This window comes from Tiliqua scincoides, chromosome 5, assembly GCF_035046505.1.
Source record: "Tiliqua scincoides isolate rTilSci1 chromosome 5, rTilSci1.hap2, whole genome shotgun sequence".
Taxonomy (NCBI): domain Eukaryota; kingdom Metazoa; phylum Chordata; class Lepidosauria; order Squamata; family Scincidae; genus Tiliqua; species Tiliqua scincoides.
This window is the reverse complement of record NC_089825.1, coordinates 1,302,374-1,318,122: the sequence shown is the minus strand read 5'-3', so window position 1 is coordinate 1,318,122 and position 15,749 is coordinate 1,302,374. Positions and strand designations below refer to the sequence as shown.

The window sequence follows — 15,749 nt, the reverse complement described above, 5'->3', positions numbered from 1 at the left end:
TAATGAGATGAAGGAATATAGTTCATAGACACAAGAGTGACGGCTCGTCTGCTGCTTCTCAGTCATCGCTGAGAACTGTGTGAATTAAATCAGCCCCCTTCCCCCCCCACCTGTCTGCAGACCAGTTTACAGTACTAAATTATGGACTGTCCTCTTCAGGCTTTGAGGCCCAGCGAGTCGAGTTCCCTGACAGCTGTGACCTTACACCAGATCTGGGAAATGCGTTATTTGAATTTGCTGTTGCTGACAAGATAGAAAGAATTTGATGTTAATCCCAAACTGCTGAAGTTTAAGGATCTGGAAAACTAGATTTGTTTCTTGCATGTGATCCAAATTCATTAGTAATGTACCTAATGATGGACAAATCAAACTCTTCCATCCACAGAACCAGTACTGGCAGTGAGAAGATCCCTGAGAAACGTAGCAGTAGCCCCAGGCAGGGATGCTACCTTTACTGTTGACCTCACGAAGACCTGTTCCGGCTCATGGTACATTAATGGCAAACTCTTGCAGAACAGTGATAAATACATCATAACAAGATCCCGAACGTCCCACAGCCTCACTGTCAAGAGAGTCACGAGTGCTTTCAAAGAAGCAGAGGTGAAATTTGTCACCAGTGATATTGAAAGCACTGCCAAGATAAGTTTGAAAGGTAGTTTTATATATCGTTCTCTCAAGTTTGCTTATTTCGGGGGAGTCCAGTGAGGAGTGTGGGGCAGTTCTGCTTTTTACCATATGAATCTGTAAGAGTAGAGGTGGTGGGTGTCACCTCCCACCTTTATCATGCAACTCTTACATACTGCTGACTGGCCACATCAATATTTGGTCCTTTATATGTTCCAGTTGGTGAATGCATTATTCTCTCTCTCTTCAAGAATTAACAAGGTGGCTTTACTGCTGTTTTTTGTATTCTGGTGGTTTATAGCTGAATGGAAATGTCAGCTGCCGGTGAGACTCTCCACCGGAGTCCTTCGAAAAGCGCTGCCACCATGTGAGGCATCCAAGCACAACCCATGCAGAACCCACAAGTGTGAGGTTAAAAAAGAAAAACATTAGATGGAACTGTATGAACTTGTCTGGGTCTTAAGATTAACCTCAGAAACCTGCTCTCTCACACGCCACTGATGGAAATTCCTGTGGCAGTTATCAAAGCCAGCTTTTCAGTTTAGGGGAGTTTCGTTTTGACAGTGATCTCAACCTGCGCACCCTGTTTGCATAAACTCCATTGCATCCCAACTCTCTTTTCTAGATGAAGTGGCAACATTTGTCGACAAATCAATCCCTGGCATTTCAGTCAAGCTCTCAGATCCATTTGAGCTGGTGTGTGAGGTGTCGGGTCCCAATGAAATCGCTCTGTGGAGAAAGGATAGAAAAGAGATTAGACCAGACCAGAGGGTGACGTTTACTTCTCAGGGAACGTACCGGAAGCTCATTGTCAAGAATGCCATGCCACATGACCAAGGGGTTTACACCTGTGAAACTACAGATGACATGTTAACATTCCAAGTTGAGATCAGAGGTGAGCAGAGGCCTATTCACTTCCTCTTGCCAAGCACAGCAGCGCGTCTCTCCTTCCTCAGAGGTGCTACTATTTTTATGGCAGTCGAGGGACAACTTTGTATTCTGGTGCTTGTGTTGAAGTGGCTTGTTGCCCAGTGATGACAGTAAATGGCTACATTCAGGTACAAAGTACCAGGTAGCAAACGTTTTTGCAGTGGTGTAAGAGCAGCCCAGAAACTATTCCTTTGTAGTGAAAGGGCAAGATTCAGTGGTAGAGCACCTGCCTTGCATGCAGAAGGTCCCACGTGTGATCCCTGGCAGCATGGCCAGGTAGGATGAAGACAAAATTATTTCTGAAACATTGGAGAGCTGATGCCAGTCTGTGATGACAGACTGGTGACCTAGATGGGCCAAGGTTCTGACTCAGTAAGTGGCAACTTCCTAAGGTGTTTTTGTTTTTTTTAAGTGGATTGTATTTTTAGAATCCTTTTGGGGGACGGATGATGTTGCTTAATACAGAGAGAAAGTTGTGGTGGTGCTAGGTCTGCATGGGAACCCTTGCATTTGCCCTGGAAGGAAGCTCTGCACACTTAATTCTAAGTTTGTGGGGACAGGTTGCAGTTTAATTCTTCTGTGTGTGCTCAGATGTATCTTTCTATGCAGTATAATATTGCCTCCTATTGGTTTCTTTTAGATAGGGACACAGATAGGAGGAAGTGGTAGTAATTAAAAGAATAGGAGCTACAAGATCAAGACCAGCAATGCTTGAAAGATATGTTTTTTCTGGTTTCATCACTGTGGCTAATAGTTGTGTGTTTTTTTTAAATATATGTAAAACAAATTCAGACAATTATAAATTTATGGAGAAAATTTGTGCAGATGTGAATTCTGCTGGTGTGATGGTGGTATGATTGTTAATTGTGAATATTAACAACAACAAGTGAAGACTGCCTTTGGAGAAAGAATACCCAAATCCTCCTTTTGCCAGGGATAGATTGCAACAGTAAGATTGCAACAAATGATTTGCAGCAAAATATTCCTTGAATTGGCAACCAAATGTTTGCAATTGGCCATAACAGATTCTGCCTTGATATGTATCCTTGTTTGTTTTCCCCACTTCAGAGCCTGAGCCTGTGTTTGCCAGGGAGGAGAAGGTACAGAGAGAGGTCAATGCTGCTGTTTCAGAGAACGCCACTCTTAGCTGTGAGGTGGCCCAGGCTCATACGGAAGTGAAGTGGTTCAAGGATGGAAAACTGATCACCTCTAGCAAGAAATTCCGGATAGAACCTGAAGGCAAAACCAGGAGGTTGATTGTACAGTCGGTGGAGAAGAGAGATGCAGGCGAATATACATGCGAAGCCTCTGGCCAATGTCTGACCTTCCGAATCACAGTCACAGGTACTTAGAACTCCTGCATCTGACTTCAGTCCTACATATACTAACCAGGGCGTAAGACTCCACTGAATGCTTACTTCTGAGCAGGCACACAGTATTGCACTGAGAGCCTCTTCTCCATATGCCGCTGTTTGCTCTATGAATTCCTGTCTTATTAAAAACAAAACACCTGCACATCCTGCTACCTGAGAAATGCACCTGAGAATTCTTCCCATTGACTTCCCATTCTTCCACAATGCTGCTAGTGTGCATTGGCTGTCAGTGGCTGTCAGTGCTGAAAAAATAGCCTTTTGACCTTGGCTGTCAGTGCTGAATAAATAGTGACCTTGGCTGTCAGGGCTGAAAAAATAGCATAAGAAACAGGAGGCCAACTACACATCTCCTGAAAACGTGTTGGTTTCTGTGTTTACTGTTGGCATCGCCTGTCTTGCTGTAGCAGCCTGAAATGGCTCCGAAGGGGAGGGGTTGCAGTGAGACTCCCTGCAAAACTTAGTCCTTTGCACCACCTCTAGCTCCCCCACTGATCCCCTCATGCTATTTATGGGGGGGGGGCGAGTTTTCATTGCCTGCTCATGGGGGCAAACTCCTAAACACTGCTGAAGTTTCCCTCTCATTTCACCCCCTCCCCGTGCCATTTGCTTAGAAGAAAACTCTGGCTCAACTTGTACTTTCCTGGTAATGTGTAGTTCAGCCTTTGATTGTCCATTAATTTAAATGAAATAAGGGCAGTGGCTGATGCTGAAGCATGCAGTAGTTCTGCCAATGTTCAAGGCACATCAGCGCGCTGTTTTTCTAACATCGCACTGGTGTTGGAGGGGGGCACCCTCTGGCAAGGGTCGTTTTTACACCAGCTTACATATGAATATGCTGACATACCTTGAAGATGGATGTTTCTGAAGTGTAGTGAGCAAGTATTCCCTGTCCTCAGGGCAATGCTCCATGAAATGTAAAGAGTGGTGGCCTATAAACAGATTGCTGGTCAGCTTACTGCTCTTTGCATGTGGCATGCTACAGCTTCACATTTGTGGGTTATTATGTGTAGAAGGTTGATGTGGAGAAACCCAGATCTCTCGTGGAGCATTTGATAAATAATTCTAAGAACGTCCCTGCTGAATTAGACCAAGTGTCTGCCTAGTTCAGTTGTCTGTTTGCTGCGGATGCCTCCAGGAAGTCCACAGAAAGGCATACTTCTCTGGTCCTGACTCTTCTATGAGCCAGATGTTAACGGGAAGCATTAAAGTACTCTGAAGAAGAAAAGAGTTATTGAGCAATTTTTACTCTCCTTCCCTTTAGAAGCAGAAGGTGAGGAAGTGTTTGCCAACAAGGAGAAGGTACAGAAAGAGATCAGAGTTTCCACTTCCGAGAACGCCTCCCTCAGCTGCGAGGTGGCCCAGGCCAAGACAGAAGTGAAGTGGTTCAAGGATGGGAAATTGATCACCTCCAACAAAAAATTCAAGGTGGAGTCTGAAGGCAAAACTCGGCGGTTGGTTGTGCAGCAGGTAGAGAAAAATGAAGCAGGCAAATACACCTGTGAGGCTGCTGGTCAAAACCTGACCTTCAACATCATCGTTACAGGTATGTGAGGCTTCATCTTTTCCTTGATAGCCTACAGTATTTGGTGCTGCCAGCAGCCTCAGAATGTCTTCCCTGCGTGAAAGACTCAAACCATTTTTGGGGGGCTCTTCTTGTCTATCTGCTCCCTCAGATCAATCTTCAGTAAGAGTCATGATATGAAATGAATAATAATAATAATGGCCTGAGAAGTAGCGCAGACAGAGAACATTATCTTTTATGGAACTGATATATAGCAGATTTCACATATGTAGTGAACAGTAGAGGTCATAACCCAAAACCAAACAGAGAAGGAATGCCCATTAAGATAATATGCAGTGGGCTTGTAGCCTATCATACATACAAAAGTTGTTTTGTTGTAATATCGAAGAAAGGCAAAACATACATACATTTATGAAGAAAACACTTGGTTTTCTGAAATGCTTGCAACCGGCTATTTTTCCCCAGTGGTAATCCCAGTGTAATCCACTTTTTGTTACAGTGTACACCTTTTGTTATAGGATTCCCAGTGTAATCCACTTTTGTTACATAGGACAGTTCTTTTTTCTTTTCTGGTTTTTTGGCTACAATTTTTGATGGAATAGAGATATTTCAACGCGGTTTGTTTCATTGCATTCTGCATGAAATTTATTATTTTTGTTGGCAACCTTCAGTCTTGGAAGACTCTGGTATCGCGCTCTGAATGGTGGTTCTGGAACAGTGTCTAGTGTGACTGTAAAGGCCAATTCAGGAGTGACAATCCCTTCCACACTGGGAGCAAGTGCAGTCTGTCCCTGGTCTGTCTCCCTGGCTGTGGGCCTTCCTTCTTTGCCTCTTTCCCTCAGTCTGTTGGCCAAGTGTCTCTTCAAACTGGGAAAGGCCATGCTGCACAGCCTGCCTCCAAGCGGGATGCTCAGAAGCCAAGGTTTCCCATCTGTTGAGGTCCAATCCTAAGGTCTTCAGTTCCCCCTTGCAGATATCCTTGTATCGCAGCTTTGGTCTACCTGTAGGGCGCTTTCCCTACACGAGTTCTCCATTATTCAAAAATACCAAGATTTTAAAAATTGGGGGTCAGCCTCTTTCACACCCCTGAAGCTTGGTGCCTGGGGCCTCTAGCCCCCCCCCCCCATTTGTTTGCCACTGGTTCTTTGGCCCTTGACTCTTTTGTTTTTTTTTGGACAAATAATGTAGGGAATTGTGTACAAAATGACCTGAAACTGTGGCTAAGTAAAGGAGTCTTGGAATTTAGTCTCTGTTGTGGTTCCAAGCCTGATCTCACCCACTCTGTCCGCTATTAATAGTGTAAAAAAAGCTTTTATGGAATAATTGGAGGGGAGACTAATACTGGAGCACGCACTAGTAGCCTTAGTAGGTCTGCTTAACGAAGGGTCTTGTGTCCAAGCTCTGAAGTGGTTTAGTAATTGAGTTTGGAGTGTGATTAGCGATGCCAAGTATTCCTTACAGTGGCCTTATCCTCTGGACAATACTATGCACGTGAAATGGAAATAATATTGACCTCTGTAGACACAGATGGATGGTTAAGCTTGTACTTTGTGTGGACTGTTGCAACTTGAATTGTCTGGAATAATCTATAGGGAGAGATGAAGGAAAATTCTATCATGTGGATATCATTCCCTTTTCCTGACTCATCTATGAGCCAGGTGCTAATCGGAAACCTTAAAATGTCTTAAAGAAGGAGAAGGACTTATTAAATGTTCCCTGCCCTCCTTTAGAAGCAGAAGCAGAAGCAGAAGCAGATGTGTTTGCCAACAAGGAGAAGGTACAGAAAGAGGTCCAGGTTGCCACTTCTGAGAATGCCTCCCTCAGCTGCGAGGTGGCCCAGGCCAAGACGGAAGTGAAGTGGTTCAAGGACGGGAAACTGATCACCTCCAACAAAAAATTCAAGGTGGAATCTGAAGGCAAAACGCGGCGGCTGATTGTGCAACAGGTGGACAAGAAAGATGTGGGCGAATATACCTGTGAGGCTGCTGGCCAGAAGCTGGCCTTCAAAGTCATTGCTACAGGTACAAATTATTTTAATCTTCTCCTTTCTATCCTAATGTTTGGGGATTCAGTTACCCCAGAGGGGTGGGGTCTGTCATGCCAGAATAAATGCTGACTCATTTGTGAGCCAGATTTAAGTGGGAAAACCTCACTTGCCTGGCACTGGGATGGTTATGCAGCATCTCTTGTGTTCCTGCCCTTTAGAAGCAGAAGTTCAGGATGCGTTTTCCAACAAGGAGAAGATACAGAAAGAGGTCAAGGCTGTGATTTCAGAGAACGCCTCCCTCAGCTGCGAGGTGGCCCAGGCCAAGACGGAAGTGAAGTGGTTCAAGGATGGGAAACTGATCACCTCCAGCAAAAAGTTCAAAGTAGAATCTGAAGGAAAATCCCGGCGGCTTCTTGTCCAGCAGGTGGAGAAGAAAGATGCAGGTGAATACACCTGTGAGGCAGCTGGCCAGAGACTGACTTTCAAATTCATTGCTACAGGTAAAAATGACTTTAATTCTCTCCTTTCTATTGCACAATATTTCGGGCTTCTAGTTGCTCCTGATGTCCACTCTCATGGCAAAATAAATATCTCTACTTTTGCTGAACATGGTGATCAGCCCTCAAAACTCCTGATGGCTTAAGCCTCCTGAAGAGCAAAGTTGCTTAGCATACCACTGCCATCTGAAGCTAAGGGGATGGTGCAGGGCCTTTTCTGTGTGGCACAATGTCTTTGTACCAACTTGTGTCAGTACTTTTGCCTTAGCAGGAGCATCCCTTCCAAGCTCTAAAGATGTGCCCCATGCAACCTTTCAGACAGCAGAGAGCCAAAAAATACCCTTAATCCTTATGTCTGATGGTGCTGATTTGCAGTACTTGGAAGCAGTCCTTAGAGTAATAGTTCCCAACCTGGGGGTTGTGCTCCTGCAGTGTGGCAGGAACCAATCACTTACCCCCTTAAGGGTGTGGTGATATGTGGTGACGTAGTGACGGCAGCGATGGCACCTCTGGGATTACGCCACTGCTGCAAAAATGGGTTTTTCACATACCTGGGGTAGCGCCGGCCCTCCAGAGGGCGTGGAGGTCCTGTGCATCCATTTGCAGGCCTCCCCACACCTCAGAACGGCTTCCTGACATGACTGTGACCCACTTCTAGTTTTGGAATGGATGGCTACCCTACTGCTCTATCTGTGTGTGGCATTCTGCAGCCTTAATTTTGTGGAATAATATCTAGAAGGTAGGTGTGAGAAAAGCCTAACACGGGGCATTTGGTGGATATTCTCTGGTCCTGACTCTTCCATGAGCCACATGCCAAAGGGAAACCTTAGAGAGCCTTGCAAGGGAGATAGAGATTTTGAACTGTTCCTTGCCATCTCTCCCTCTAGAAGCAGAAACAGAAATTGACGTGTTTGCCAACAAGGAGAAGGTACAGAAAGAGGTCAAGGCTGCCATTTCAGAGAATGCCACTCTTAGCTGTGAGGTGGCCCAGGCCAAAACAGAAGTAAAGTGGTTCAAGGACGGGAAACTGATCACCTCCAACAAGAAGTCCAAGGTGGAATCTGAAGGCAAAACCAGGCGGTTGATAGTGCAGCAGGTGGAGAAGAAAGATGTGGGCGAATACACCTGTGAGGCTGCTGGCCAGAAGCTGGCCTTCAATGTCATTGCTACAGGTACAAATGCTTTTCATCCTTTCATACTTGGCATTTCCATTTGCACCAGAGGGTCCCTTTCATGCCAAAACAAATCCCTGAGGTCTGTTTATTATTGGTTAAGGTTTCATAAGAAATACTTTACCCACAATTCATGATTGTATACATGCAACAATCATGCAAGGGACAGACTGCACTTGCTCCCGGTGTGGAAGGGATTGTCACTCCCGAATTGGCCTTTTCAGCCACACTAGACACTGTTCCAGAACCACCTTTCAGAGCGCGATACCAGAGTCTTTCAAGACTGAAGGTTGCCAACAAACAAACATGCAACATCTGATTGTGATCAGAGGCTCTACTTCTTTGGAACAGAGAACCCTAGAGCTGTTCCCTTTGCGTGGGAGTCAAGTGAGGATGGCCTGGCAGGCACACAGCCCTGGCAGAGCACACCCTCCTCCTCCGAAGGCGTGGAAGGAAGAGAGAATGTGAGCAGAACGGGAGGAAGAAAATATGGACCACACCTACTGCAAGAACCATAGAAGGGCAAGTGAAGAGGTCAGCATTAAACTGGCCTCCAAAGTCCTTCAGGTGGCATTGCATCCAAATTCCAACAGTTCTGACTTCCAGGCAAGCCAATGGAATGGGACAACAACACACTCTGAGAACTGAGTGCACGAAGAAGAGGTTGTTGCCTAGATCAGGGATGCCCAAACCCTGGCCTGGGGGCCACTTGCAGCCCTCGGGTGCTCCCAATCAGGCCCACGGGAAGCCCCCAGTCTCCAATGAGCCTCTGGCCCTCCAGAGACTTGATGGAGTCCATGCTGGCTCAATGCAACTGCTCTCAGCATGAGGACGACTATTTGACTTCTCATCTGAGCTGTGGGACAAGGGCTCCCTCCACTACTTGCTGTTTCATGTCTGTGATGCAGCAGTGGCAGAGTAGGAAAGGCTGGCCTTGCATTGTGCAAGGCCTTTTAGAGGCCTTGAGGTACTGCAAGAGTTTCATTCATTCATATAAGTTCCATCTCTAATAAATTCATTTATGTAAATTTATTCAAATTTTAAATGTAACTTAATTCTTTTTCCCCTGGCCCCCCGACACAGTGTCAGAGAGATGATGTGGCCCTCCTGCCAAAATGTTTGGACACTCCTGGCCTAGATTGAGGTTCATTCCCTCTTGTATTTTGCTGAGCCGTTTAGTTACAGTGGTGCCTTGCATAACGAAATTAATCCGTTCCGCGAGTCCTTTCGTTATGCGAGTTTTTCGTTTTGCGAAGCGCGTTTTCCCATAGGAATGCATTGAAATTTAATTGATGCGTTCCTATGGGCAAGAAAAGTCAGAACAAAGTCAAATTTGGTTTACAAAGTGTTTATTAAGTGCTCTTTAAAGGCATACATACTGTACAGAGGATTTCAAAAACAGGGGGGGGGGATGCTGAGTGGGGAGCTTGAAGGCTGTAATCCTGTGCACACTTTCCTGGGAGCAAGCACAATGGGACTTACTTCTGAGGAGACACGCACAGGATTGTGCTCTAAGCTGGGGAGGACAGAGCAGCTGCACTCAATTGCTTGCTTTTGCCGTGATCATGGGGGGAAACGTGAAGGAAATGGGGCAGTGAGAGGGTGAAAGAGCGATGGGGGGATGCTGAGTGGGGGGTTTGAAGGCTGTAATCCTGTGCACACTTTCCTGGGAGCAAGCACAATGGGACTTACTTACATAAACTGACATGAAGATCCTCCCCTTACTGGGGTGGACGGGAACATAAACTGACATGAAGATCCTCCCCTTACTAGGGTGGACGGGATCACAAACTGACATGAAGATCCCCCCCCCCTTAAGACAAAACAAAACAAATTTGTCTTGCAAAGCACGGGTCATAAAAATTCATTGTGCGAGTCACCAAAAATCACAAAACGCTTTTGTTATGCGAGTTTTTCGGTGCGCGAGGCATTCGTTATGCGAGGTACCACTGTATTTGATTTTTCTCTGTAAAGCGCTTTGTGAACTTTTAGTTGAAAAGCGCTATATAAATACTGTTAACAACAACAACAACAACACTTTCATTAAGCCATTTGCCATAAGCATAGGAATCTATAGAAGTTGAAGAAAAACTTGAAGCATCTTTGTTTCCCATTTCTCACACTCACACTCAGGACTTTATGTTATGGGATGGCTCAACTCTTAACTCAGAACAAAAACTGTCTTTGGCTCCTGTGAACTTAGGGCTGAAAAGAGAATCTTAAACAGAGACCCATGGACAGCATTTAGTTGATTCAACAGAGAATGCTCTCCAAACTCTTTTAGTGCTCTACTAATGGAAACACTCTAAAAGAATTTAGGAAAAATCTCTGTTTGGATTAATGGATGTGGTGCTCCTAACTTTTAACAGCAATTGAAAGTTTTTTGACGTGACACTTTACAAACTAAATGGATGGAAAAAGAGAAATTAAAGAGAATTGCTGCATAAACATTAACAGTCAAGGACTCTTCACTCTTTGTTCAATAGGCTGAATTTGACAGTAGCTATGTCAACGAACCCAATTCTGATTCTCTTGGTTAAACAAATCTGTCTGTATTGAATGATTCTCTGGTTCTGACTTGTCTATGAGCCAGGCAGTATTGGGAAATCTTAAAATATATTGAAGGGGGAGATGGAGTTATTGAACATTCCTTGTCTTCTTCCCCTCCAGAAGCAGAAACAGAAATTGATGTGTTTGCCAACAAGGAGAAGGTACAGAAAGAGGTCAATGCTGCTATTTCAGAGAACGCCACCCTTAGCTGTGAGGTGGCCCAGGCCAAAACGGAAGTGAAGTGGTTCAAGGACGGGAAACTGATCACCTCCAACAAAAAATTCAAGGTGGAATCTGAAGGCAAAACCAGGCAATTGATAGTGCAGCAGGTGGAGAAGAAAGATGTGGGCGAATACACCTGTGAGGCTGCTGGCCAGAAGCTGACCTTCAAAGTCATTGCTACAGGTACAAATGCTTTTCATCTTTTCCTTTATATCCTTTCATACTTGGCATTTCCATTTGCACCAGAGGGTCTCTTTCATGCCAAAACAAATCCCTGAGGTCTGTTTATTATTGGTTAAGGTTTCATAAGAAATACTCGTACTTTACCCACAGTTCATGGTTGAATACATGCAACATCTGGTTGTGATCAGAGGCTCTACTTCTTTGGAACAGAGAACCCTAGAGCTGTTCCCTTTGCGTGGGAGTCTAGTGAGGATGGCCTGGCAGGCACACAGCCCTGGCAGAGCACACCCTCCTCCTCCGAAGGGCTCCCTCTTGAGAATTCTGAGATGTTCTGAGAATTCTTGAGATGATGTGATCCTCCTGCCAAAATGTTTGGACACCCCTGGCCTAGATTGAGGTTCATTCCCTCTTGTATTTTGCTGATACTTTCATTAAGTCATTTGCCATAAGCATAGGAATCTGTAGAAGTTGAAGAAAAACTTGAAGCATCTTTGTTTCCCAGTTCTCACACTCACATTCAGGACTTTATGTTATGGGATGGCTCAGCACTTAACTCAGAACAAAAACTGTCTTTGGCTCCTATGAACTTAGGGCTGAAAAGAGAATCTTAAACAGAGACCCATGGACAGCATTTAGTTGATTCAACAGATAATACTCTCCAATCTCTTTTAGTGCTCTACTAATGGAAACACTCTAAAAGAATTTAAGAAAAACAGCCAAGGACTCTTCACTCTTTGTTCAATAGGCTGAATTTGACAGTAGCTATCTCAATGAACCCAATTCTGATTCTCTTGGTTAAACAAATCTGTCTGTATTGAATGATTCTCTGGTTCTGACTTGTCTATGAGCCAGGCAGTATTGGGAAATCTTAAAATATATTGAAGGGGGAGATGGAGTTATTGAACATTCCTTGTCTTCTTCCCCTCCAGAAGCTGAAATTGATGTGTTTGCCAACAAGGAGAAGGTACAGAAAGAGGTTATGGTTGCCACTTCTGAGAATGCCTCCCTCAGCTGTGAGGTGGCCCAGGCCAAGACGGAAGTGAAGTGGTTCAAGGACGGGAAACTGATCACCTCCAACAAAAAATTCAAGGTGGAATCTGAAGGCAAAATGCGGCGGCTGATTGTGCAACAGGTGGACAAGAAAGATGTGGGCGAATACACCTGTGAGGCTGCTGGCCAGAAGCTGGCCTTCAAAGTCATTGCTACAGGTACAAATTATTTTAATCTTCTCCTTTCTATCCTAATGTTTGGGGATTCAGTTACCCCAGAGGGGTGGGGTCTGTCATGCCAGAATAAATGCTGATTCATCTGTGAGCCAGATTTAAGTGGGAAAACTTGACTTGCCTGGCACTGGGATGGTTACGCAGCATCTCTTGTGTTCCTGCCCTTTAGAAGCAGAAGTTCAGGATGTGTTTGCCAACAAGGAGAAGATACAGAAAGTGGTCAAGGCTGTGATTTCAGAGAACGCCTCTCTCAGCTGTGAGGTGGCCCAGGCCAAGACAGAAGTGAAGTGGTTCAAGGATGGGAAACTGATCACCTCCAGCAAAAAATTCAAGGTGGAATCTGAAGGCAAAAGTCGGCGGCTTCTTGTCCAGCAGGTGGAGAAGAAAGATGCAGGTGAATACACCTGTGAGGCAGCTGGCCAGAAGTTGACCTTCAAAGTCACTGCTACAGGTACAAATACTTTTCATTTTCTCCTTTATATCCTACCTTGTTTCAGGCTTTCAGTTGTCCAAGAAGGCCAAAATAAACCATGACTCCATCTGTGAGCCAGATCTAAGTGGGAAAGCTTCAGTTGCCTGGAACTGGGTTTCATTTCTTGTCCTCCCACCCTTTAGAAGCAGAAGTTGCGGCATTTGCCAACAAGGAGAAGGTACAGAAAGAGGTCAAGGCTGCCGTTTCAGAGAATGCCACTCTCAGCTGCGAGGTGGCCCAGGCCAAGACAGAAGTGAAGTGGTTCAAGGACGGGAAACAGATCACCTCCAACAAGAAGTTTAAGATGGAATCTGAAGGCAAAACCAGACGGTTGATAGTGCAACAGGTGGAGGAGAAAGATGTGGGCGAATACACCTGTGAAGCTGCTGGCCAGAAGCTGACCTTCAAAGTCACTGCTACAGGTACAAATGCTTTTTGTCTTTATGTTGTACCATATTTGGGTCTTCCATGTGCCCCAGCAGGTCTCTTATGCCCAAATAAATCTTGATTCATGTGCAAACCAAATGTTGGCAGGAAAGCTTCAGCTGCCTGGTTTTTAGAACATCTCTTGTCCTCTTTTTTAGAAGTAGCCATATTTGCCAACAAGGAGAAGGTACAGAAAGAAGTCAAAGCTGCAGTTTCAGAGAACGCCACTCTCAGCTGCGAGGTGGCCCAGGCCAAGACAGAAGTGAAGTGGTTCAAGGATGGGAAACTGATCACCTCCAACAAGAAGTTCAAGGTAGAATCTGAGGGGACATCCCGGCGGCTGATCGTGCAACAAGCAGTGAAGGAGGATGTTGGCGAGTACAGCTGTGAACTTGACAATCAGAAACTGACCTTCAAGCTTAATGTTGCAGGTAGGAATGAAAGATGCTTTCCTGAAAGGAAGACGTTATTATGTTCCCAGAAGCCCATCAGGCTACCATGTTGGAAAGACTTAATTTAGGAACATTCCCTATTCATGGCTTTGTGTATCCATCTCTTGCTCTTTCACTTCTTATTTATTTTATGCTATTTTGCTGCCCTATGTTCTCAGGATGTATTTGCTAAATTTTATGCAGGGGCATTTGCACAAAGTGGCAGCTGTTAAAGGGTTTAAATGAATACGTAAATAAATGTTCCACATCATCATTTTCCTCTGTGTCACAGAGGCTGAAGTTGCATCTCCATTTGTGGAAAAGGAGAAGGTGCAGCAGGAAGTCCAGGCTGTGCTGAAGGAGAGTGCTGCTTTGGTCTGTGAGGTGGCTGCCCCTGATACTCAGGTGAAGTGGTACAAAGATGGAAAGCCCCTGAGCACCAGCAAAAAGTTCAAGGTCGAGGCTGATGGCACTTCCCGGAAGCTGGTGCTGGAACAGGTTGAGAAGAAAGATGCTGGGGAGTATGTCTGTGAAGCTGCTGGCCAGAAACTGACCTTCAAAGTGGAAGCAGTAGGTAAGTCCCTTTTCCTCTGCAAGGGGGATGCAGCAGAGAAGGATCAAATGAGATGCTGTGAAGGAACAGGGGACCAAATGGGTGCATTTCCTAGTGATTAGCGGGAGTCCTTTCTCACTTGCTGCTCATGCTCTGATTGGTCAGTCTGGGGTTACAGGGAAATTGGAAGACTTCTTGCTGCCACCTCCCAAGATCAGGAAGCCTGCACAGGCAGCTTCTCTTCCAGGTTTCCATGAACCCTAAATTTAGGAGTCCCCCTTGTAGCTAAAACAGTGGCAGAACTTAGCCACCTGGTTGATGTTGCAACCTGGTTCCTTCCAGCTGAACTGGGATCAGGCAAGAAAAGTAATAAAAATACTGTATGACAGGTTTATTAAAGACTGCAGGAACAAGGCAATAGGGCAGTGGTTCCCAAACTGGTGGGTTGTGACCCATCGGGGAACCAGAACTGGGCCATTCCCTTAAGGGGAGTGGCCCAGGAATGGGAATGGGTTTGCATGATTGCAAACCAGAAGTGAGCTCTAATAGCAGTTTGGAGCTTAGTGCAGCTATGCAGAGGGTCGCAGAGGGGGCTGCAAGCCTCCAGAAGGCTTCAGGATACCCCCCCCCCGGTACAGTACAGTGCCTCTTGGTCCCTGCTGCACCACAATCACTGTGGCACTGTCAAGGCCATCCCCCCCCCCCCACACACACACAACAACTCACAGCATTCCCAGCTCCCTCAGAGGAGTTTGGGAACCACTGCAATAGGGAGTGTTGCAAAGCATTAAAAAAATGTGTGGATCAGAAACCAAAGGGAAGAACAAAGGAAGGGGGTTGGCAAGAAAATTAAAATTCAAACGGCAAATAAAATAAGCTCCCTGACATGACTATGTGAATACTGTCCCAGGTCTAGCTAGTGACACCCTTCCAGTGTCCTGATCCCCTTCGCTCACAATGCAGGAAGCTGTTCTTCTCTAGTAACAAACCGGGCCACATTGTTGGCATCCTTCAGTCTGGGAAGACTATGGTGTCACGCTCTGAATGGTGGTTCTGGAACAGAGTGTCCTCTCCAGTGTGCAAAGCCTGGGTAAAGTAGGTATGGAGGATAGGCTGTTACCCACGCAGCAAATCCCCCCTCTCCACGTCGCTGAAGTGGTCCAATGGAAAGGCAGAGACCAATACGGTTGGTTCCAGCGGCGTCGCAGGAGTTGCCAGAACGTGACTGTGTTCAGCCACGAACTGCCTCAGGGACTCCGGCTCCGGATTTTGCCTCGAGGTTGACTCCTGAAGCCTTTTCCATAACTGGATGTAGCCACAAGGCAGTGGAGGTTTGGGATCAGAGTTTTCCTTCTCTCAGATGAGCTGCTTTCCCAGGCTGACGAGTCCCACCTACCTGGTGGCTGTTTAGTCGCCTCTTACGACAAGTACAGCCAAACTGAGGGCCTATTCTTATCCCCAGCCCCCAGGGGTAAAACCGGGCCACACACACATGTATTTTTTGTGTGTGGACCATTCAAAAACTTAAGAATTGGTGGTGCCGTTGGTCCATCCAGTTGGATGATTGCAATCACTGGGGCATGG

At 45.7% G+C, this 15,749-nt stretch overlaps 1 protein-coding gene across 13 annotated transcripts in view; it reads left to right on the top strand.

Annotated features, from left to right (window-relative positions):
- Window positions 1–15,749, top strand: part of OBSCN (obscurin, cytoskeletal calmodulin and titin-interacting RhoGEF) — a 210,209-nt gene that overhangs the window by 24,652 nt on the left and 169,808 nt on the right. For 12 of the 13 annotated variants that reach the window (XM_066627017.1, XM_066627014.1, XM_066627016.1 and 9 more), the window contains exons 6-18: window positions 386–652; window positions 1,250–1,519; window positions 2,623–2,898; window positions 4,189–4,470; window positions 6,180–6,470; window positions 6,655–6,936; window positions 7,821–8,105; window positions 10,776–11,060; window positions 11,990–12,268; window positions 12,453–12,734; window positions 12,899–13,177; window positions 13,340–13,612; window positions 13,905–14,186. In XM_066627017.1, the coding sequence (XP_066483114.1) occupies window positions 386–652; window positions 1,250–1,519; window positions 2,623–2,898; window positions 4,189–4,470; window positions 6,180–6,470; window positions 6,655–6,936; window positions 7,821–8,105; window positions 10,776–11,060; window positions 11,990–12,268; window positions 12,453–12,734; window positions 12,899–13,177; window positions 13,340–13,612; window positions 13,905–14,186 (3,633 nt within the window). The remainder of the gene's footprint in view (window positions 1–385; window positions 653–1,249; window positions 1,520–2,622; window positions 2,899–4,188; window positions 4,471–6,179; window positions 6,471–6,654; window positions 6,937–7,820; window positions 8,106–10,775; window positions 11,061–11,989; window positions 12,269–12,452; window positions 12,735–12,898; window positions 13,178–13,339; window positions 13,613–13,904; window positions 14,187–15,749) is intronic. The other variant, XM_066627011.1, reaches the window with a different exon arrangement.